Below are 24992 nucleotides of genomic sequence, written 5' to 3'. Positions count from 1 at the left end.
TTTCCTGCACATTCTCACTATCATCTCATTCATCATCACTGCTCTTCTCCAGAGTGCTGCAAAAAGCACATTATTAGACAAAAAATGAAACAAAATGTTTTAAAAGAACTAAAAGTAAAATAAATAGAAGAAAAACTAAACAAATTTTATTACTAGAGGGCCTTAACTTATGTAATCATTGGTAAAGAACTCTAGAAAAAATATGTGAAATTTTGTGTAATAATTGGCAATACTGCTCACATTTTGGTATAATACTGTTTACTTTTGATAGCTCAGTGTACTTGCTTGATTGTTTGGCTTTGGATGGACTGTTACTAGCTTTTTTTCTGAGCTTTCCAATATAGAGAAAAGAGACAAGTTCAGATAGGATGATCTGGAAGAGGCTTTAGGGCATAATTAAGAGGCATAATTAGGGCATAATTAATTGTTTTCATCTAAGTGATAAAGCCAGTTCACCATAAAGACTTTGAGTGGGTGATGTGCAAATGGCACCAGCAGCTATCCACCCTGAAGGTGGATAGGATCCTACCATTGCAGGTTATTCTGTCTTACAGAACCATAGACTTAAGATCTATATTTCAGCTTCCAACATATAAACACACAATAAAGACAAGGCAATGAAGATCGATCTGCACCCCCAATCAATGGAGGATAGAAAGTGAAGGAAATTAAATGCTCTACTGCACTTTTCTCATAGTTGATGAATGTGTGCAAGGAATGTAAGTTTTCTGTCAAAGATGAATCCCAAGAACTTGGCTTCTGTAGCTAACAGTTTGCCCCATTCTTAATTCAGGATCTAAGTGAAGAGTGCATTTTCAACAGAAGTGTACAAAGACACTTTTTCTGTTGAAAACCTGTAGCCACTCTTGAGATCTGACTGGCTGATAATTTGCTACATAAGCTTTCTAGCCTCTTTTGTGCAATGGAACTATTTTGCCATCTTTCCCCTCCCTCAAGATCCACCCAGATCTGAAATGTAATGTGGTCAAAGGTGGTGCTAATTCCCTTAGTACATTTTCATAATAAGTCAGCTGATAAGCCATCTAATCAAATGGCTGCATTGGCAACATGATTCTGTAATATCCTATGCAACTTCAGTTCATCTATTTCCACCTTAACCACTCCCACTAAGTTACAGCAATATTCCCACCAGAGGATATATCCCCAAAGTGATCACTCAGTAAATCAACAGTTTTCTCTGCTTTTTTCAGTTACCTCCAGTGTTTTCAGTTATCCACCCTACCATCAGAACTCATCAAAATTATTATACTGTAATCATTCTCCTTTAACTTGCCACATTCTGAAAGAGCTCTTTGGTATTGTACCTCTGGCATGTACAGCTAGTTTCCTCATGTACTCTGATTTTGTCTTCCTTATCATACTGGTCACCCTTCTGGCCTGTGCTCATGTGCTTACTGATAACTTCATCTTTAAATTCTCTTCACAAACTTTTCTTTTGTTGCAGCTACTTCTTCATGCTATTCATTCAACTCCAACTCAATTTATCTTCCTGACTCTAGATATAGTCTAGATATACAGAATTATATATTCAACTCTTAAACCCAAAATATGGCATCGTTATATAGACGATGTATTCCTCATCTGGGAACACGGTGTCAACAACCTCGATTTTTTCTAGACCATCTCAACAAGTTTCATGAGAAAATCAATTTTACCTACAAACTGGAATCCAACGATTGTCTCCCCTTTCTAGACTTAAAACTTACGAGATGCACTGAAAACATCAAATTCTCCATTTTTAGAAAACCCACACACACAGACAGATACCTTCATGCTTCTTCCCATCACTACCCTCCGCAAAAATTTGTTATTATTTCAACCCTGGCACATCGAGCCAGATCTTTACTAACAGATGAAACAGAAATTGAAAATGAACTCCATTTACTAAAAAGGACTTTTGTCAACAATGGTTTCTCTCTTAAAAAGATTGATAAATTTCTCTCTTTCCATCGCTCAACTGCTATTGAAGATTCTTCTCCCCCAAGAGCTTTTATATCGTTGCCATACATCAGCTCTCTCTCCTCAAAACTGGCAAAAATTCTTAAGAAATTCAACATTAGAACTTGCTTCACTACGTTTCCAAAATCGCTCCATACGCAGACCTAAAGTGAAACATCTCCCTATTCATTATCCAGGAGTCTACAAGATTTTGTGTAAATGTGGCAAACCATATTACGGCCAGACAGCTAAATGCATCCTTTTATGTATGGAAGAACACCAAAGAGACATATCCTACAATAGGACCAGGGCTCTCTCTAGCCACGTTCTATTCTCTATTAACTCGGATGAAGGCCGCCAACACTCGTAGACTGGCCACAAACTTCTAATATCCATGTGTGTTATGATGAACTCGAAAGAAAGATTATCGAATCTAGAGAAATATCCCTCGATTCATCCCATATTAACAACAGCCTTAGCTACAATCTTTCTGATGCACACGTTGCCACTGTCCAAAATTGGAGCACTTGTGACAGCTCATGCACATAGTCAACTTCAATTGGAACTTCAGCATGCATTCCTGTTTTAAAATGTACTATTGTCTTTTATACTAGATCTGTTGATGTAATTTTATCATGTCTCTGTTATTTTATATAATTCTTTGCCTGTGATACCTGAAGAAGTTGATTTATTCAACGAAACTAGTAGTATCTTAACATTAAACCTTATTCTTTTTCATTCTCGGTATATAGTCATTCAAACTAATTTTTTATAGAATTATATATATAGACTTTGGCTTTTAACTAAAAATTCCATGCATTTAGCTATCTCCCGAGTGAAGAACATGATTGTTCTCAACCACTGGGGAATGTGATCATTTTGTTACAGACAAATACTCTAATGAGTGTTTCCAAAATTGTGGTATACATATGAGAAAGATGTTTAGAGGGCATGTGGCACTGTTTTTTAAATTTTGATTACTTTTATATTTTTGTTATTGCGCAGTCACAGATTGTCATATCCCCACGTGCCCTGGGGGCACAGAGGTCTGACATACATCAGTTTACAGGCCGAAGTTAACCCTGTGACAATGGTTAGTCCTCAGCAGAGTGCCAGCAGCATCGAATGAGTGAACCCCTTTCAACTACTAACTGTGCTCAGACTTGCTTAACTTTTTGCGTGAGCCAGTAGTAGCAGAAACTCTACCAATCGACCAACCTTTGCTGGTACTGGCACAGATAAGTTCTTTTTATAATTAATTTTTCAATAACTAAAAGCCTAAAGGAAGATTTAAAAACAAAATGTGTCTTTCTCATGTATCACCTTACCTTGGCGTTCAGTCAGAATGCATCTAGTTGAAGTTACAAGGACATAAACTGTGTGGTTCGAACTGTTTGCATTAAAAGTTTAAATTCAAATAATCCAAATGACATGGTTCAAACTCTCAGGTGAATTTCATTCTTCTCATTATTTTTTTTTTATTACTGAAATTTAAATTTCATAATTATTGTTTCACCTATATATTATATTCTTATGGCAAAAATTTTTTCACATGTTTGTAATTTATCACAAGGGGGGGAGTCTGGAAAGTTCTGATAAACACCTAGACAAAAATGATATTAAAGCAACTGATATAACCACAAGAAAGAACATACTAGTAGCAGAGTTAAGAAAGTAACTTATGTTCTGATATACTTATATCCTTGTATGTTCTTTCTTGTGGTTATATCAGTTGCTTTAACATCATTTTTTGTTATAGGTGTTTATCAGAACTTTCCAGACCATCTCGTATAATGCAAATGTTAAAAAATAAATAACTTTACAATCATTCTTGTTTGCATGAAATATTATTATAACTTCTTCCAAATTTCCCTTGTCTGAGAAGGGATACACTAGTGTTACTAAAATTTTAAAAGTCTGGGAAACAATGCTCTTCTGCAATTACTAGATCAAGCACTGGCAATCCCCTGATACCTTCTATCACATGCAGCCTCAGGTTATTATTCCACAGTAACTGCATAAATTCCATTTCCTTCTTCATGTGCACGCATCCCTTCCTCCTTATAATCAATGTTTCCATAGTTGAAGCCCACAATTTATTTGCTGAGGCATGCCTTCCACATCGTCCTAAGCAAAATAAACAACAGTTTTATCTCTTATCCACTGTTTTATGTTGCTATTCCAAGTGCAATAAAAATGCAATTTTGTAGAAGTAAATTCCACAGACACACATAAACTTGTTTATTTTACTGAGTCTCATTATTTGAGTCATAAGCACTGTTTTTTTTGGCATGGCATAAGGCTTTCATAGACTTGTAACTGCAGTTTTGCAACTTGCTACAAACAAAATTCATATTTTTCTTTTGTTCTTCTTCATGCAGCTAACATTCTACATGAAGTAACAGTTAACATTTTCAATATGTGAGCTAAATCTGAGATTAATTTACAAGAATGTTGGGAGAAAAAAATGTTAATGACATACCAAAAAAAAAAAAAAAAAAAAAACACTAACCACTCGACCTGTTGGCTGAGAGGTTAGTGTATCCGCTCTCCAGCCAAAAGGCCATGGGTTCGAATCCCGCTGTGGGCATGGATGTTTGTGATTGTCTGTGAAAATGCTAGTGATGGCGGCAGACAGTAGATGGTGTTGGTGTAGCTGTGGTTAGTTGTAGTTGGTGGATTCGGTGGTGGAGGTGGAGAGTTGTGGAGTGGGTGCCCTCCCTCAATGAGTCTTTGAACTCCCTGGAGGTGTCTAATACCAAAAAAATAAAAAATAATTAAATGTGTATATGTGTGAGTGCGAGAGAGAATGTGAGTGCGAAGAGATTTGAATAAAATAAAATTATTAGTACCTGCAAACCAGGAACTTTTCCGATGCCTTTTCTTCTAAAGAAAGATTTTCGGCTAGATTTTTCTGCAGTTTCATCTACTACAAATATAGTTGGTGAATAAATTGAATCTTTGCATTCATCATGATCCAAAGACTTTGTATGTCTAAAAAAAAAATATTATTTCTGAATCATATTTAAATAATTATATGTAATTCAATATAAAGCTCATCAAATAGGAATGAAGTTATATTTTAAAACAGGTTTAAAAAAGTATTTATTATATTACTACCATAAGATCTCCATGGTATTATAAGATTTGTTATGTGAGGGCTGCCATAATTATAATTTTTTTTTTCTTAAATTCATTTAATGCTACTGAATTTAACCCTTCTCATTGTTTTAACACATCATTTATAATTTAGTACTCTCCATACAAATCACTCCTCTGATTAATACACATATAACACACAATTAGAAATGATCTTATCTTACACATGTGTGTGCAATCAGAATGCCTTTATATCTATCACAAACCACAAGTATATGCAACCAGCAGTGGCATTATAGTGGCATCATCAAAACACATAGCAGGAGTTACTTTTTACCTGAAAATGCAGGAGAATATTATTATTATTATTATTACTACCTCCCAGATGAGTCTTTGGAAATACCAAAGACTCATCTGGGAGGTCCTTTTATCACATACACAGCTCATCATTGATATATTGATGCATTTATTTGATAAATTGGTTTAGTGCATGCAAAGATAATGATCTTTTATGAATGATACCAATTATGAAAATACAGACTGCAAGGAGTGACCAGCCAATAAAGAAAATGAATTTGATAATATATAATGGCCAATGACTTTAAGCCAAACAGCCAAACATAATGGAAGGAACACGGGGATAAAGAAGTCCATCGACTTTATTTAAAAGAAAAAAAAAGTTTTCCATTATTGGGAAATACATGACTTCCACATTAATTCAACTTTGGTATCTCTTCTGGTTCTGATTCCTATGATAAGATCTCAATAAAGGTCAAACCAGTCTGGGTAATGATCCTTCCAATCATTCATGGCAATATACACATCCAAAAGGATGTGTGCTTTGAATAATGAGATGCTGAAGCAATTAATGTGAAGTCATTAGCCTCTATATTTTTGTTTAACCTGTATGTCAATGATATTGATGAAGATGTGGATATGGATTTGCAGTTGTTTGCAGATGATGCAAAGATGGGACAAAGTATGAAGAGCAGAGACGATGTTGTGGCCTTACAAGAAGACTTGAATAGACTGAGTAAATGGGCATGAGAATGGGGATGCCAGTTCAATGTTGCAAAATGTAAGGTTTTAAAATTTGGGAAACAAACATGGGATGTAGAATTTATGCTTGGTGGGAATATATTGTTGGAAGTGGAAGAAATGAGAGATCTTGTAGTGATAGTGGATAAGAATCTAAAATTTAGAGAATACATTGCTAAAATTGTGAGGACAATTCTGAGAATGTTTCAGCAAGGAAATACCATGAGTAGACATATTACTGAAAATTATAATAACGGAATTAACTCATGCAAAATATTATTTATTAGTAAAATTTTCGCCTGAGTATCACAGGCATCTTCAGTACATGTATAAAGACTAATTAAACAATAACTGACAATTCCAAAGGGCATCTTATTACAATTTTAAATAAAATTCTGGGAATGATGTACAGAGCACTGACTTGTAGAAGTAAGGAGATTCTTGTTCCATAATATAAGGTTCTGATTAAGCCACACATGGACTACTGTGCACAGATTTAGTCATCTGATTTTCAAAAGGATGAAGAGATGTTAGAAAAAGTCCAGAGGTGACTGAGGGGTGATATGATAGAGACCTACAGGTTAGTAACGGGTTGTTATAGGAACAATGTTGAAGAGGTTTTACAGAAAACGGTGGGAGACCAGGGGAGAAACAGAGGTCATCCCTGGAAGCTGTATAAGGAGGGTGTGAGCAGGGGAGTGAGAAGCAGGTTTTCTTCTTGCAGAGTTGTAGATGATGCGGTTAGCTGTCCTAAGCATAAATTCTACATCCCATGTTTGTTTCCCAAATTTTAAAACCTTACATTTTGCAACATTGAACTGGCATCCCCATTCTCATACCCATTTACTCAGTCTATTCAAGTCTTCTTGTAAGATCTTTTCTACTCTTCATACTTTGTCCTATTCAAATCCTCATGGGAAAAAAAAAAAAAAAAAAAAAAAAAAAACATGCACATCACAATTAATCTTTACTGAGTAATATATGGGAGTAGTTTTATTTAGTAACTGGTGGATTGAGTGGTGGAGATGGAGAGTTGTAGAGCAGGCGCCCTTCCTTAATGAGTCTTTGGACTCGTTGGAGGTGTCCATAATAATAATAATAATAATAATAATAATAATAATAATAATAATAAAAGTTGAGATTTATTAAATTTATAAAAATAAAGTGAGAAAGAAAAAAGTGACTATAATATATAGGTATGGTCTCTTGTTCCCTTACTATTATGCTCTGTTTTGAAACATATCTCTAATATTCATCCAGTGCATGTAAATTACATTCTCATTATCTAACCATGGAGCTAATGTACTACAGTGCAGCTATCATTTTTGTTAATTGCCTTTCATCCCATTCTAAAACGTTTCTGTAAGTACTCCACAACCCAAAGCAACCAAATCTGCATATAGTAATTCCAAGGCGATTCTTTCAGCATTCTAGATAATGGAACCACCACATCCATATCTCTATAATGGTGTCTGATCAAAGCATTATACAATGGAAACACCACTCTTCAATCTCTTGTGGTCAAGTAGTGCATCAATTCATCTGTTGAGATGTCTTCACAACCTTAGCAATAAGTCCCATGACCTTTGAATTTCTACCTACAATCACCCCAAAGATCCACTGCTTCCTCCACGTCTTCCAATATAACTCCACAAGTGAGTATGAAGCATCCTATCTGTGAATCCCAAATTTAAAAACTTACATTTAGTTGCATTAAACTGAGATCCCCCAATAATTTTCCCACATATCCAGATTATTCAAATCCTCATGAAAAAAAAAAAAAACATGCACATCACAATTAATCTTTACTGAGTAATAAATGGGCGTAGTTTTATTTAGTAAAGTGTTTGTGGGAAGAGATTAGTTAATTATCCTGATATTTGGGAGGTCAGTGTTAGTATGTGCTGCTAACAGCAATAGCTGCTACTCCTGTGCTTCTTATATGTACATATTTGAATTGCTTCTTATATGTACATATTTGAATCGCTTCACTTTTTGTGTTCATAAAAATATAATTCTCTAATACACAATAAAATTATATTTTAAATCGATCCAGTTTTAAAGAAAAAATAATTTCTTTAAAAGAATTTTGCCATTGTTGAAAATAAAATATCAAGAATAAAATTTTGTTCTGCTGAAGTATTTTCCAGTCAAGTAAGATATAAATCTGTTCAACAAAACTATAATTTTAAATTGAAATAGTTAATGCTAGCATGAGTAGCAATAGGTTGTACATTGACATGAGCTGTTATAAAAATAAAAAATAAATAAAAAATAAAATAATTAGTAGTAGTAAGGATGGATATTATTACGTTTATTTCAATATCGATATTGGGTTTTAAAAAATTCAATATCAATTGTGAAAATTTAAAATTTACACTTTTAAGTTTTACACTTTTAAATTTACAATTAAAATTTATTTAAAATGACAATTTTTTGGTATGATTGTGTGGTCTTTTGATAGGATTTCATTGATCATATTCAACATGGCAGCTACAGTTCAAACATGCTGTGTTGCCCAGGATATCAGCATTTAAAGAGTATAATTTTTATACCATACTTGTATGATTTCATAGCTTTCTATGCATGCAGCACATGCAGATCCTGTTGTTTAAAAATGTGGCAGGTGCAGGGCGAAATGTCTATGTCGGCATAAATGTAGGCAGTGGGAGGTGCTGGGAGACATGAATATAAGATATGGATTCAGCAGTAGCAAAGATAGTTGTTGCATCGTATATTTCTGATATTGATATATCGAGGCAATATATTCAGCCGCTATATCAAATTCTATCGCATGTACCTCTTTGTTAAGTCGGTTGCGCCATTGTTATGTGATCTTCATTAATATTAATCTTTATGTTAAGTCTTGCTTCTCTTATACCTTTTCTTATGTAATTTAACCTTTTAAGGGCCACCAGAAATTACCCGTTCCCTGAATTATATGAGTTATCCTGGTCACTCAGGCAAAATTTATTTTTTATCTGTGCCAGCCTGGGCCTTAAGGTTAGAGATAAACTCAGCCTTTAGGGTAATCATAGAATATCAGGTGCCACTAATAATGTTAATTAATTTCTTAGAAGCCTTGGGTTCTCTGGCCTATTTTATTTTATTTGCAGTGTGCCCTACTACTTTCGATTGGGGTATTCCCGCACGCACACACACGATCACAGGTTCGATGTTTTATGAAGGATCAGGGTCAGTCATCATGATCAGAAACACATGTTAGTAAGGAATCAAAATATTTATTGAACTCATTATATAATACCATACTAATTAAAGTAGTTATCAAATCTAATTTAAACTTCTACCATTCTTTCACTCTCTCACTCTTAAAACCATTATGCATTGACTTCAAAATGTTAGCAAATTCAATAACTCAACATATAATACATTCACGATTACAGCTCAATTGGACATTAAGGCATTTTAGCACATTTTATAATCTCTCACGGATTAATTACGATAGAATCTCTATCTAACTGAAAGTTCTTAAAGTTCATTTCAAAAGCATAGTTATTTACATAAATCATAGTTCTTCATTCTTTCTTCCATTACAAATTTTAGGTTGCATTCTCTTAACACTGTTAGTCAATTCTCAAAAAGGGGCTAGAACAAGTGAGAGTACTTATCTACTCTTTATCAGTTTTCTTCCGTCCTTCCTTCTTTGTATCGAATCTGGTTGTCTCGATCTTATCGCCACGTGGGTTACACGTGCTCGCCTGAGCTGGGCGCTATCTCTCTGCTAAGGTTTTGTGTCGATTGCCCTCTCATCGTGGCCTACGGTTGATCTTGCTGAAATCTGCTACGGCGTCATGCCAGATCCTTTCATAAGTCAGCCCTTAAAAATGAGAGCTGAACTGCGAAGAACTCTTGGAGCACATGAAGAGAAATCCAGGAACAAGAAAAAACAGGGGCCATTTACTTCCGTGACGTGGGTTTTATTCGCTCCCCTAGAGCACCACCTTTCCGAGTTTGAATTTCTCTTATCGTCTCACCCATTGGTCTCAGGCTGGGTGACTTCACCGATCAACATACGGGACTTCTTGTTTCCGGGAATGTATGCGTCATGATGTCTTCTTAGATGTGATGCCCGTGGGTGCTTACGCTGCTCTTATAGTATTAGGGCGATCTTTGCCCTATGTTGCTGAATAATACGCATTCTTTCATTTATAATATTTCACTAATGATTTCTCTCATATCTGCCCCTTTTGCTGACTTACATTCATGCTAGACATATAGATACATTAATTTAAATTCACATAATTCACAGTTTATCATACAAGATGTTGTCACAAAAAAAAAACATAGTTACACTGCACTAAAAGATAAGTATGCATATATATTTTTTGTTAATTGTTAGATTCTGAAATGGGACGTCATGTAAAATTTGAAGTCGCCTATTTCAGATCTTACATAGTACTTTGGAAATATGTGAAATTCAATTTGTGGATATGAGTAGTGTGTTGGAGGGCAGAGAGAATGTGAAAGACATACATATGGATGTAACCTTGCACATTGGTAGAGGGAGATAGTTTGTCTGATGGTTATAACTGTGTGTGGGAATGTAAACTGAAAGCAGATGTGTGGAGACAGAAATAGAACTGCTGAGAAAAGAGATGGAAAGAATAAAGATTGAGTTGAGGAGGATGTAAGAAAATATTAGGAGGCTGGAGAGGCTGTCTGGTGAATAAAAATTAGAGTATATGTAAGAAAGAGTATCAGCAAGAGAGAGAGGAGGAAAGCAAGAGAAGTGGAGAGATAGGAGAAGAGGGAAACCTGCAGAAGGTGAAGAGAATGTGGAAGCAAGGGATAGAGAGGTGAGAGGGAAGAGAAAAAGTGGGTTAGAAAGGAGAGTGACAGAGAGATAGACTGGAAGCAGTAAGAGAAAAGTATGCCAGTGAGAGAAGAGTGAATGAATCTGACCGGAGTGCCATGTATGGAGTTTCAGTGATTCAGAATGTTAGAGTAGATTCTGAGGTAATATGAGGTTAATGTTAAGAATAGTGTAGCAGAAATGTGACCAAGGAAAGATAGTGAGCATATTGCCCTCAATATGATAATATGGAATGGAAAAGAGCAGTGATAATGAATGAGATGACAGCAAGAATGTGTAGGAAAAGAGATCTGGAATATGTGGATGCCTAGAAGACAGCTGTATGCAAGAGATTTGTATTTGACAGCAGAAGGATGCAGACATTTGGAGAGACTCTTGGCAAGTGAGTATATCAGGGCAAGGAAACTAAACTGCATGGGTGAAATCTAGCAGGATGGTCTTGTGTGGGGATAGCAGTTTGATAAATGAAAGGGTGTACACTATATTACAGAGCAGGTAAAGTATGAAGGGAGTAACAGTGGCTATAAGAATACTGCCAATCCACAGTTTCTGTATACAAATGCTAGGAGAATTGGAAATAAGGGGAATCAGTTTGTTACACTAATTGACTCTGTCTCTTCAAAGATTGTTGATAACAGTGAAAATTGGTTAACTAGGAAAGATGTCCTAACAAGAAAAATTCTATTTTGGCAGGATAAAGAAGGTAAACATAGTGGTGGAGTGTAACTCATGATAAGAGTAGAAAATAAATAAGAAAATATGAGTGGGAAAACTTATGAAAGGTGGAAAATCACAATGGAAATAACACTGTCGTCTTTAATAGTATACAGTATGAGATTTATAAGACAAGATATTTAGACTAGGGAATATAAATGCTGATGAGCATGAAATGTTTGAACAAATTAGTTTGGCAATTGCAAGGTGAGTGATCATTATGGCAGACTTCAACTATAATGATATATACTGGACAGAGGAAGAAGCATACAGTAATAAGGGAACCGAATTTTTGGACTTTTTGAGGAACACTGTTTTAGGCAGTATGTGGGGGGAGAGGGAACATTAGGATCAAGAGTGTTGAATTTGGTTATAGCATCAGAGAGTCTGATTGTCACTGTGTCATATTTGTGGCCAGCTAGTGAGGTAATCTATCCAATCCTCCAAATCATTTGTCCTGATTTGGAGGATTGGATAGATCTTTCATAGTGTCAAGGCAGAAGAAATTTATGTGGAATTATAAGGCAGGCAACTACCATAGAGTTAGAGACCAGTTTACAGCAGTACAATCGATGAAAGAATTTGAAGGAAGAGGGATCAGTAGTACATGGGAGACACTTATACTGGAAGAAGTGGAGCAAGCAAGGAATCTTGGTGTGATTATGGATAGGAAAGTTGAAAATGCTGCAAATGCTGAGAAAGAAATTTACTATGAGAGATTTCTGTGTACAGATCTAGTTGCTGGAATTTGAAGGGAATGAAATAATCTTGGAGAGGGTGCAGAGATGGATAACAAAAATGAGGGCATAGAGACTGAAGAGTTTGGTGGATAAAGAATAAAGGAGATACGATTGAAACATTTAAGCTCTTGAAGGGTTATCATCAGATTAACACCGGAGAGATTTTTCATGTGACAGAGTGATGGGAAGGAACAAGTGAGAGAGGCCATCCCCTAGAAGTTGCAAAAGGAAGTAGTGAATAAAAGGATAAGAAGTAAGTTTTTTGCATGGAACCATAGAATGCATTGCTTGAGAGGGTGGTGAAAAAGAAAATGGTGGATGAGTTTACAGAGTAGTATGAAAGCCTTTGTAATGACGTCCCATGATGAGTCTTGTGAGTCCACAGAGGTCAAGAAGTTGATAATAATAATAATAATAATTATTATATTTTTAGTTTTCCGTTCTGGTTTGTAAAATTTCATACGTATAATCTATTAATGGCAGGATAAAATAAAAGAAACTATCATATCACAATATAGTAATATAGAATTTTTTTTTGTTGATCTGACACAAGAAAGATTATTTGTATACCTATAGTACATTAGTACCATGGACAGGCTATGGATTTTTTTTTTTCATTTATTATTCATTTTACATATGTGTGTGTATATATATATATATTGTATTTTTTACTTATTTTTTAGAAAGTTCAGAAACCCTGCTCTGGAGACCAAGCAAGGAACTTTTTTCAAGCTATTTCAGGTTTCCAATAAGTGGGGCAGTGGTATCACACCAGGCGATGAAATTTATCTTCAACCTAAACACAATCACAAACATCCATGCCATAGTAGGAGTGGAACTCACAGCTTGATGTCTGGAAAGTGAATATGCTAACCACTTGGCCAACCAAGTCAGCAAATTGTAAACAATACTTTGGTTTCCGAAATTTAAAGAAGAAAGAGAAAAATGTTTATAACTCAGGGGGGAGGGACATATGATAGTTACCTACATTATGTAAAAAATGTGACCATAAGTCTGATTATCGTATACAACTGAGTGGTGTTGTCAGCAGTATCTACAAATGAGCAGCATCATAAAAAACAGGATTTTGAAGTGGTTTTTCACATTTTGTCTGGAGTGTGAACAAAATATTTTAACATGATAGCAAAATTCTTCGATTTGTCTTCAAGATATCATTTAACTGATGAATTTAGGTGGTGAGCCATTGTAAGACTAGAGGCTAGCCAAAGACTAGTGGCAATAGTCAGATGGTTCATAGGCGTCTTTCTCTGGTTCAAAGATTGTGGAACTAATTTCAACAGGCTGCAAATAGCACTCAGATATACAGTGAAAGAGGAACATTTGTTGAAGCTGCAGTGGGTGACCGATATCTCCAATTATCTGCTCCCCAAAACAGGAGTGCTACCTAAGCTACAATCTGACCTCATGTCAGCTATAGGAATAGTGGTAACTGTTTCCACTGAGCGCAGAAGGTTTCACAAAGACAGTGTTACTCTAGGCAACCAGCACTGTATGCACCTATTCCTGTTTGAATTATGCCAGGTTCCATGTCAACTGGGCCCAAGACCAATGGGATCAATACTGTTTAGAGACAAGTCCCAAACTCAATAACATGAAGTTTGTTCACTTTCCCATATACTTCATGGTCAGTTTCTCCTTTACCTCTTTCATTGCTCTCCAACAGCACATGATGTCGCATTCATGAGGATGAAATACATTTATGAACTGCTCATTTATATCTCAACTATATACTCTGCAGCAGTTATTCTTTTACCATTTTCTTCAATCATAGTCATCCTTCAATAGTCATTCTTTTTACTCTGGCTTTGTTGTTGTTAAGTGCCATCCAGTGACGCCACGTGATTTAATCTTGGGGAGGGCCAAGATTAAATCACGGCAAATATGAAAGAGATACTGAAAAAATCGAAAAAGAAGAGCAAAAAGGTAAACTTTGTGAGTCTGCTGCTGCACTATGATAGAGGTAAACAGGAAAGGAGGAGAGAGGGCGCTAGTGGGTCAAGCGCTACGGACGTGTTTTGAAGAGCTCCTGATTCAGATAAGTTTTACTAGGAATAATTAAGTATATATGCGTAATTGTTTAAGTAACAGCAGCTGTAAACGTTGTACGCTACTGATATTATTAGTGTGGGTTTTTTTTTCTTGCTTAAACTAAATACGAAAACGTTAATATTAGACCTAGTAACCTGCAGAGAAAAAAAAAAAAATGGCAGCGGCATTGTCATTCCATGATTTTAATTTGGATTTCAGTCGGTTCGTTAAGTGTGAGGTCTGTTATATGTATTCCTTCGATTACATAAATGATTTGTGGATGTTTAGTGCGGATGGAAGAAGGGTGTGTGCGAAATTTGACCTCAACGAGGAATTGATGAATGCGAATATGAAGTTGATGACAGAAAGTCCTAGTACCGATTGTGTCGCGAGTGCACATTTGAAAGAGAAGGATGGTGAGAAGACAGGCAAAAAAATGTTAAAAAATCAGGAAAAAAGAAAAAGAGCGATTTGACAACCGTAACGGATGTTAAAAGGGAGGAAAGTGAGGTGGAAAGAAACGAAATTGAGAGAACGAATGAAAGTAGAAATGGCGTGATGCAGAAATCGCAAGTAAAAAAAATCGAAAGAATGAATGATAGCGAAAAAAGAATGACTGATGGCGAAAGTTGGACGCATGTTGGAACGAAAGTACTGAACCAAAGAAAGATGAATGACAGTAAAAGTGAGAAGAATGATAGCGAAAGTTGGACGCATGTTAGTCCGAAAGTACGGAAACAAAGAAAGATATGTGAGAGTGAAAGTGAGAAGAATGATAGTGAAAGTTGGATGTATGTTGGACAGAAAGTACGGAAACAAAGAAGGATGAATGCGAGGGAAAGTGAGAAGAGGGGGTCGAGAGTTAGAAAGATTTAATGATAGAGTGAATGTGTCGCGAGGTTCGGAAGGTGAATTGGATTGGATGAAGCACGAAATGAAATGGATGCGGAATGAAATTAAGAGAATTCAGGTCAAAACTATTAAAATAAATCATGATGGCATGAAAGAGTTAACAAAAGATGAGCGAGTGGCGTTGTATGGCGACTCCATTATTAAAGGTGTGCTAGAGGATAAAATGCACAAGGTATGTTTTCCAGGCGGTAAAATGAGTAGAGTGATTGAGGCATTGAATATGAGGCGGGAACGAGCAAAAGAGTTAATTGTATTAATTGGTACAAATGATTTGAGAGAGAACAAAGAGCATGTTAAAATGAATGTCAGGAGACTGCTTGAAAAGATAAAGGAGAATAGAGTGACAGGGAGGGTGGTCAGTGTGTTGCCTAGGTATGATTGTGGTGAAATGAGGCAGAGAGCAAGGATTATGAATGATATTCTGGCTGAAATGTGTGAGGAGATGGGAGTACAGTTTGTTAATGTGTGGAATGAGTTTGAGGGACGAAGTGAGCTGTATGGGAGCGATGGACTGCATTTGAGTGGTTATGATGTGAGTCGCTTGGAGAGACTGCTGCTGGAAAGTGGAGAAGTGAATAGAGAGAATGAATCAGATCGAGAGGGGAGTGATGTGGAAGAGCAGGAGAGTAAGACAGGAGAGATTGAAGAAGTGGAAATGAATGGGGAAGTGAGTGGTATGAGTATAGAAAATGAGAGAATGGGTGTGCAAGAGGAGCAGGGAAACGGGGAGGCTAAGGGTGGACACGGATACACAGCGTGAGAAAGGTGGATGCTCCAAGAGGAGGTGAGAGCATGTGTAGGCAGGAAAGTAATGGGATGATCAGGGATCAAAAGGAAACAGATGGAATTGCAAAGGGTTCTAAAATGAAGAAGCAGAAAGGGAAATGGCCCCAGTCCAGCATGGAGAGATCACATCGAGTGAGTGGTACCAGTGGAACTAGCTGTAGATCCAGAAATGAGTTGTTGTGTTTGTATACCAATGCTAGAAGTATAAGAAACAAGGCGGATGAAATGGTTGCACTAATTGTGTCTGTGTACCCAGAGATTGTCGGAATAAGTGAGACATGGGTAGATGAGGATGACATCCTGACAGGAATAGAGATGGAAAGGTATGATGTGTTTCATGAGGATAGAAGGGGTAAAAAGGGAGGGGGGAGTGCTATTGATGATAGAGAAAGAGTTATGTCCATACAAGGTAGAGATGCAAGAGGGAAATGGGGCCAGTGGTTTTGAGGCAGTATGGTGTGAGACAGAGGTGAATAGTATCAAATACTTGGTGGGATGTTGTTATAGACCTGGTAATGTGGATGTGGTGATAGTGAAATGTATAGTCAAATAAGCCAAGCAAATAAGAAAAGGGTGATCATTATGGGTGATTTTAATTATGGCAATATAGACTGGAATGAAGAGATAGCAACTGGAAGTAAAGAAAATGAGTTTCTTGAGTTTTTGAGGGATAACTACCTCAGACAGTATGTAACAGAGGGCACAAGAGGATTAAGGGTCTTGGATTTGGTCATCTCATCGGAGGATGTAATTATCAATGAGGTATCAAATCATCCACCAATTGGTGAAAGTGACCATGAGGTGATTACTTGGGTGGTTGCCAGCAGTGCAAGGACCCCTGTGAAAAAAGGGTATATGTGGAACTACAAGGGGGGTGATTATGAAGAGCTCAGGAGACAGCTTGCAGGTGTAGCATGGAATGAGGAGTTAGCTAGAAAAGAGATCAATGCAGCTTGGGGGATTTTCAAAAAATATTTAGTGGATGCAATGTCTAAATGTATACCACGGGTGAGAAGGTTAAATAAGGTAGGTGTGAGATGGATGAATAAAGAGATTAAGCATGCAATACAGAGAAAAAGGGCATTGTGGAGGCAGCATAAGAGAAGTGGAAGTAACCAATTTAATGAGTTCTACAAAGACCAGGCAAGGAGAGTGACTTGGTTGGTGAGAGTAGCTAAAGAGAGGTATGAACAGCAGTTAGCTAATGAAGCTAAAAAGAATCCTAGGGAGTTGTTTCGATATATGTAGCCAGCAAAAGAAAGAATGATTATGGAAGGATGACATTGATTGGAGCAAATGGTATAAAGACAGCTGTTGCAGAATGTGTGGTGGAGATACTTAATGAGCAGTTCATAAAGATCTTTCAATCTTGTGAATGTGACTTCATGGAGAGATTGAGAGCAGTTGATGATGGGGGAGGAGAGACTGACTTTAAGTGAGCAAGAGGTGTTTGGGGAGTTGAGTAAACTAGATGTAAATAAGGCTGTGGGACTTGATAATATATCACCGCATATTCTGAAGGAATGTGCCAGAGAGTTGACACCTGCCTTGACATATTTTTTTAATACGAGTCTTGCACTTGGTCAAGTCCCTAAAGAGTGGAAGGAGGGCAAGATTGTGCCACTTCATAATGGAGGAGATAGAACTCAAGCATCAAACTATAGGCCTGTCTGAGTGTGTCAGGTGTTGTGGTTAAGTTGTTGGAGAAGCTTGTGAGAACTAGGATCCAGAGTTGGGTTGACAACAATGGTATAATCTTTGATGGACAGCATGGATTTGCTAAAGGGAGGTCGTGTTTTAGTAATCTACTTACTTATTAAATAAAGTGACTGCTTCCTTGGACAGCGGAGAAGGATACACAGTAATATACTTGGATTTCGCAAAAGCTTTTGATAGAGTACCTCATGATAAGTTGACAGTCAAACTAGAGCAGATGGGGTTGGATATTAGATTAGTGCATTGGATTGGAGACTGGCTATCTGATAGGTATCAACAAGTTGTGTATGGGGGTGCAATATCCAGGAAAAGGAAAGTCACTAGTGGAGTGCCTCAGGGATCTGTTTTAGGGCCATTACTGTTTAACTTGTATATTAATGATATTGGTGAAGATTTGGATGGAGATATTCAGTTGTTTGCAGATGATGCAAAGTTGGGACGAACCATAAAGCGTAGTGAAGATGTTGTGGCCTTGCAAGAAGACTTGAATAAATTGAGTGATTGGGCAAGCAAATGGGAATGCGAGTTCAATGTTGCAAAATGTAAGGTTTTAAAATTTGGAAAACAAAGATGGGATGCAGAATTTATGCTTGGTGAGAATATATTGTTGGAAGTAGAGGAAATAAGAGATCTGGGGGTGATAGTGGATAAGGATCTAAAATTTAGGGGACACATCGCCAAAATTGTGAAGACAACACAAAGACTTCTGGGAATGATGAGGAGGACACTGACATGTAGAAGTAGGGAGATTCTTGTTCCATTGTATAAGGCTTTTATTAGGCCACACATGGACTATTGTGCCCAGATTTGGTCACCTGGTTTTCAGAAAGATGAAGAGATGTTGGAAAGGGTCCAAAGGCGACTGACTAAGGTAGTTTCTGACCTCTGGAATGTCGAGTATGAGGAAAGATTGAAAAGATGTAATTTGCAGAGTCTAGTGGAGAGAAGGAAGAGGGGAGATATGATAGAGACCTACAAGTTGGTAAGGGGTTGTTATAGGATCAATGGTGGAGAAGTTCTACAGAGAATAGTGGGAGATCAGGGGAGAACCAGAGGTCATCCCTGGAAACTGTATAAAGAGGGTGTGAGTAGGGGAGTGAGAGGCAGGTTTTTTTCATGCAGAGTTGTGAATGATTGGAATGCCTTGCCTGAGAGTGTGGTGTCTGCAAGGAGTTTGAATGTGTTTAAGCAACCCGGTATGATGAGATGTGTGTGAGATAAAAGGACCTCCTAGATGAGTCTCTGACTCCATGAGGTCTTGTTTAATAATAATAATAATAGCTAATGAATCAATACACAGGTTGAGCAGAAGGAATGATGTAGAGTTTATGGACCTATGGCCTGAGTTTTATGGATGTAAAGATTTGTACAAAGCTCATAGATTCAAACTTAAGTGTCCGAAAAAGAGCTGGTTCACTGAGAATGTGGAAGTGCGGAGGCAGAAAAATTAAAGAAATTAGGGAGGATGCTGATGAGTGTGTAGGAAGGCACCATGAAGCGAATCAGTGTGTGAATGAACAACAAATGCATAATCTAGTCTCTCAGGCAACAATATCGAATAAGATAATCAATTCAGGATGTAAAAGTGGTTGCAAATGTATAAGCATCAAAAATAAGAGTTTTTGGCATTGGCTAGCGTAACCTCACCAAAAGCAATAGCATTAGGGAGACTTGACTAACAGCAGATGATGTTGTTACAGGGAAAAAATGTGATAGATTTGGTATTTTCAGGGAGGAGAGAATAGCCATGACAGGGGGGTGGAGTGCTGTTGATGATAGCAGACGAATTCCAGCCAAGAAGAGTAGGAATCATTTGCACAGATGGCATTTCTTTTAAGTTACTCTGGTGTGAGATCAATGCTAATAGAACAAAATATAAAATCCATTGCTGCTGTAGGCCTCAGTATCATATGCATCATCAGTACAAGATCACATAATTGCAATTAAACATTAGCAAAAATATTCAGTAGTTTTAAAACTTTTGCTATGCATTCACTAATGCCCTGTGCATAAGGGATAGGAATACGAGTTATTTCAGGTGGAGATACCAAAACTGTTCAAAGCTTTTTACCTTTCCTTCATGCCTACACGGTGATCAGAATACATTATGCAAATTATGGAAACAACTACCATGTTAGAGTAAAACTTTAGTTTAATATAAACCAAAATAAACACTTGATGTTTCGATCTTCACATATAGGTCATCATCTGGAGTACACACATATATCCAAATTCATATTTGTAAATTTAGGGACACAAAAACACACGTGTTGAACAGATTATTTTATTAATTACTAACAAAATAAAACTTGACGTTTCGACCCCTTGTATCAAGGTCATCATCATCAGAAGAATACAAGTGTATAAGGAACCAAGCTACATGCTCATGCCCTGTATACCGGTAAACTAAATCTACATAGTTAATAAATCCTTTTCCCTATCCTGACCTCTAGTGATAAAAAAATTTTTTTTTTTAAATTATAAAAAAAAATAAATAAATAAATAAAAATAAATAAATAACTAAATAAATACAACTACAATAAACTGCTAAAGTCCTCATGTATTAATATTCTTCTGGATAGTTCTGATTGTTATATGATTTCTTTCAGTTGTTGTTGGATGTTACAAACACTTCACTAGGGTGTCTTCTTGTAGTGGAATTTTTCTATGGCTAGTTTGGGTTGTTATACAGGTTGTATATGGGTCCTCCTCATTCTTGAAATGGTTAGGCCATCATTTTTGTTGAGATTTAGGTTGTGTTTGAGCATTTCACATGACTCTTTAAATTTTCTCTCAAACCAGGTTTTGGTGCAGTGTAGGGACTTGGTATTTTTCCAATCAATTCTATGGTATGTTTGGAGTGCATGGTCAAGAAAGGCGGTTTTTCCAAAATGGAGATATTAAATGTGTCGTTTGTGTTCGTCTTGTCTGATTGGGATAGTTCACCCTGTTTCCCCTCTGTATGGTATGTTACATGTGCATTGTATTTTGTATATCCCTGGGTGGGCTAGGTGTGGAAGAGGATCTTTAGAAGAACTGAGTAGGTGTCTTAACTTATTTGGGAGTTTAAACATAGTTTTAATGTTGTATTTGTGTAGTGTTCTGTCTATTTTTTCAGAAATGCCTCTAACATAAGAAATGGGATTGCTCTAACATAAGGAATGGGATTGTTCTTACTGGTATCTTTATAGAGGATCTTGTGAATAGTTTTTATAAAAAATGGATACAGTAAAAAACTATTCACAAGATCCTCCATAAAGATACCAGCAAGAACAAAAAAAGATTTTAAGAATGCAATTACCATTCCTTAGGTTAGAGGCATTTCTGAAAAAATAGACAGAACACGACGCAAATACAACATTAAAACCACCTTTAAACCCCCAAATAAGTTAAGAGACCTACTCAGTTCTTCTAAAGATCCTCTTCCACACCTAGCCCACCCAGGGGTATACAAAATACAATGCACATGTAACATACCATACAGAGGGGAAACAGGGCGAACTATCCCAATCAGACAAGACGAACACAAATGACGCATTAAATACCTCCATTTTGGAAAAACCGACCTTTCTGACCATGCACTCCAAACATACCATAGAATTGATTGGAAAAATACCAAGCCCCTACACCGCACCAAAACCTGGTTTGAGAAAAAATTTAAAGAGTCATGTGAAATGCTCAAACATAACTCAAATCTCAACAAAAATGATGGCCTAACCATTTCAAGAATGTGGAGGACCCATATACAACCTGTATAACAACCCAAACTAGCCATAGAAAAATCACACTACAAGAAGACACCCTAGTGAAGTGTTTGTAACATCCAACAACAACTGAAAGAAATCATATAACAATCAGAACTATCCAGAAGAATATTAATACATGAGGACTTTAGCAGTTTATTGTAGTTGTATTTATTTAGTTATTTATTTTATTTATTTTTTATTTCTTTTTTATCACTAGAGGTCAGGCTAGGGAAAAGGATTTATTAACTGCGTAGATTTAGTTTACCGGTATACAGGGCATGAGCATGTAGCTTTGTTCCTTATACACTTATATTCTTCCGATGATGACCTCGATACAGGGGTCGAAACGTCAAGTTTTATTTTGTTAGTAATTAATAAAATAATCTGTTCAACACGTGTGTTTTTGTGTCCCTAAATTTACAAATATGAGTGCTGATCACCGTGTAACCTTAAAAGAAAGAAACGCATATCCAAAGATACAAGCTGCACTACAATCTATATACATGGCATGCTAAAGTTACTGACCAACCATTACAACTATTGGCATGACCTCTGGTGGGAAAAAAGAACCTTACTACATCAAAGCTAGAGTTATATTATTATTATTATCCATTAGGTTACAAAATTAAATTAAGCTGGACAGGAACATGTTCACAAAAAAAAAAAAAATTAATAAATAATAAATTAAAAAAAAAAGTATTACTTATATACAATTAAATTACAGCCAACTGGTATGGATAGCGGCCAATAAAAGCTGAAAAATTGCTTAAAGTCCTAAAGTCAGGGTTTGCTGGAAGTGGGCTGATTGTGTGTAGCATAAAAATCCCAAGAATTTGGGATTTTCATGCCACCATTATTGTTAAGATTGGGGTGGTTAATCAAAATTTCACAGGCTTCTTTAAATTTCCGTTCATACCAGGTTTTTGTATGATGTAATGAGCAAGTACTTTTCCAATCAATTTGGTGTAGGCTGTTAAGAGCATGATCTGAGAGGCCTGCTTCACCAAAATTGTTAAATTTAATGTGTCGTTTTTTTTTTTTAACGGATAGGGATAGTACGTCCAGTTCGCAATAGATGCAATAAATACCAGGATGTGCCAATGGGGGGGAGAGAGGATCCTAAGAGGAGTTGAATATGTTTTTTAATTTTAAAGATGGTTTAAAAGTGGCATTAAGATTAATGGTGTAGCATTCTATTAATTTTTTTCTGATAACCCTTTAATGTATGGGATAGCTATGGTGTTACTGTAATCTCTATTATTTTTTGATGAAGTTTTATGAAGAACTTTATTAATAGTAAATTTAGTTTAATCCTTTATCCAAGTGTGAGCAAACAAAGTTTGCACCTGAAAATATCTTCAGGACTGGGGTAAGGTAGTACAACACCGGGCAACTCGTAGCGAAGGTGGACCAAGTTAACATCACTCCTACACTCCTATCTAAGTATATCTCCCATAATGCAAAACACATCTCCTTGCAGATATGTATAATGTTATGCATTAAGGGAAGGGCCACTATCCAGACTAGTTTTGACCTCTATTGAGGTCTCTTTAGGTGGGAGCCAGGTCTAGAAGTGGAGATACCAGGAAGAAGCAATGATGAGGTCATCTTTACCTATAGGAGTTGCCAAAAGGTGTGCCACCGTTTTATTAAATTACTCTGGATTTAGAGAAATATGTTGAAAGTTATTTTTCACTTGGTTAGACTATAATAAATTTAGTTTAATCCTTTATCCAAGTGTAAGCAAACAAAGTTTGTGCGTGAAAATATCTTCAGGATTGGGGTAAGGTAGTACAACACCGGGCAACTCTTTCTCTAAATCCAGAGTAATTTAATAAAAAGGTGGCACACACCTTTTGACAACCCCTATAGGTAAAGATGACCTCGCCATTGCTTCTGTCTGGTATCTCCACTTCTGGGCCTGGCTCTCACTGAAGAGACCTCAATAAAGGTCGAAACTAGTCTGGATAGTGGCCCTTCCCTTAATGCATAACATTATACATATCCACAAGGAGATGTGTTTTGCATTATGGGAGATACTTAGATAGGAGTGATGTTAGCTTGGTCCACCTTTGCTATGAGTTGCCCGGTGTTGTACTACCTTACCCCCAGTCCTGAAGATATTTTCAGGCGCAAACTTTGCTTGCTCACACTTGGATAAAGGATTAAACTAAATTTATTATAGTCTAACCAAGTAAAAAATAAACTTTCGGCATTTATTAATAGTATTTTTGCTGTAGTCATTATTTACAAATGTATTGCTAATAATTTTTAATTCTTGTTTAAGAGCTTGTTCATTAGAGCAAATTATTATAGTTCTGTTTTTGAGGGTGTTAATGACTCCAAATTTTTGCGAAGGTGAGTTAGCACGTATATATTGGGCAGTATGTGTAGGCTTGCAGTAAACAGTGAAGGATAGACAGCCTGAGATAAGATGCGTGACTAGTGTATCCAGGAAAGGGAATAAGTTCTGATTTTTGATTTCAGTGGTAAATTTATGCACTTATGTTGTTTGTTCAGGTGAATAAGGAATGTGTTCAAAGTTTGGCGACTGTGTGGCCAGATAACAAAAATATCATCGAAATATCCAAGCCAAACTGTAGGTTTTAGAGTAAAGGAATCAAGAGCACATTGCTCAAAAGCTTCCATGTAAAAGTTAGCAATTGGGAGGGGAGGGGATAGAGGTGAGCGCATGGTTGTACCTTCTTTTTGTAGGTAAAATTTATTTTGTCACACGAAGTAAAACATAGTACGTGGACAAAGAGAGCCATATGTTGGGCAGAAATTTGTTCTGTAGGAGAAGAATTGTGTCATTGGGACATTTGTGAAAAGGACAGAAACTTCAAAACTGACTAATAAATCATCCTTGCTGAATGTTATCTTTTAAATTTGTTTATAAAGTGTTGTGTGTTTTTTATGTTCAAAGCTCTTTTGAAGAAAGAATTTAGAAACTATTTTGGTCAATTGCCTCTGGACCCACTCTGACATTTCTCAATCCTTTTGAAAACTAGGTGTTTAAATCTGTGCACAGTAGCTCATATGTGGTCTAATCAGAGCCTTATACAATGGAACCAGAATCTCCTTACTTCTACAAGTCAGTGTATTCTGTCATTGCCAGAATTTGTTGTGCTGTCCTCACCAGTTTGACAACATGTTCTCTAAATTTCAGATCCTTATCTACCATCACCCCAAGATATCTTATTTTCTCCACCTCCAACAATATACCTCCACTAAGAATGAATTCTACATTCCATTTTTTAAAACCTTAAAAATGTTAAATTTCCAAAATTTAAAACCTTACATTTTACAACATTGAACTGGCATCACCACTCCCATGTCCATTCACTCAGTCTCTTCAAGTCTTCTTGTAAGCCCAAAACGTCTTCTCTACTCTTCATA

General features: G+C 36.5%; 1 protein-coding gene across 4 annotated transcripts in view; it reads right to left on the bottom strand.

Annotated features, from left to right (window-relative positions):
* The window catches only part of unc80 (unc80, NALCN channel complex subunit), a 1852146-nt gene that overhangs the window by 1384952 nt on the left and 442202 nt on the right, over positions 1 to 24992 (bottom strand). For all 4 annotated transcript variants that reach the window (XM_090404461.1, XM_090404464.1, XM_090404465.1 and 1 more), the window contains one exon: positions 4812 to 4953. In XM_090404461.1, coding sequence (XP_090260587.1) covers positions 4812 to 4953 — 142 coding nt within the window. The remainder of the gene's footprint in view (positions 1 to 4811; positions 4954 to 24992) is intronic.

Source organism: Typopeltis vanoorti, chromosome 14, assembly GCF_054136105.1.
Source record: "Typopeltis vanoorti isolate ZY-2024b chromosome 14, IOZ_Tvanoo_1.0, whole genome shotgun sequence".
In the NCBI taxonomy this organism is placed as follows: domain Eukaryota; kingdom Metazoa; phylum Arthropoda; class Arachnida; order Uropygi; family Thelyphonidae; genus Typopeltis; species Typopeltis vanoorti.
This window is presented reverse-complemented; position numbering and strand designations above follow the sequence as displayed.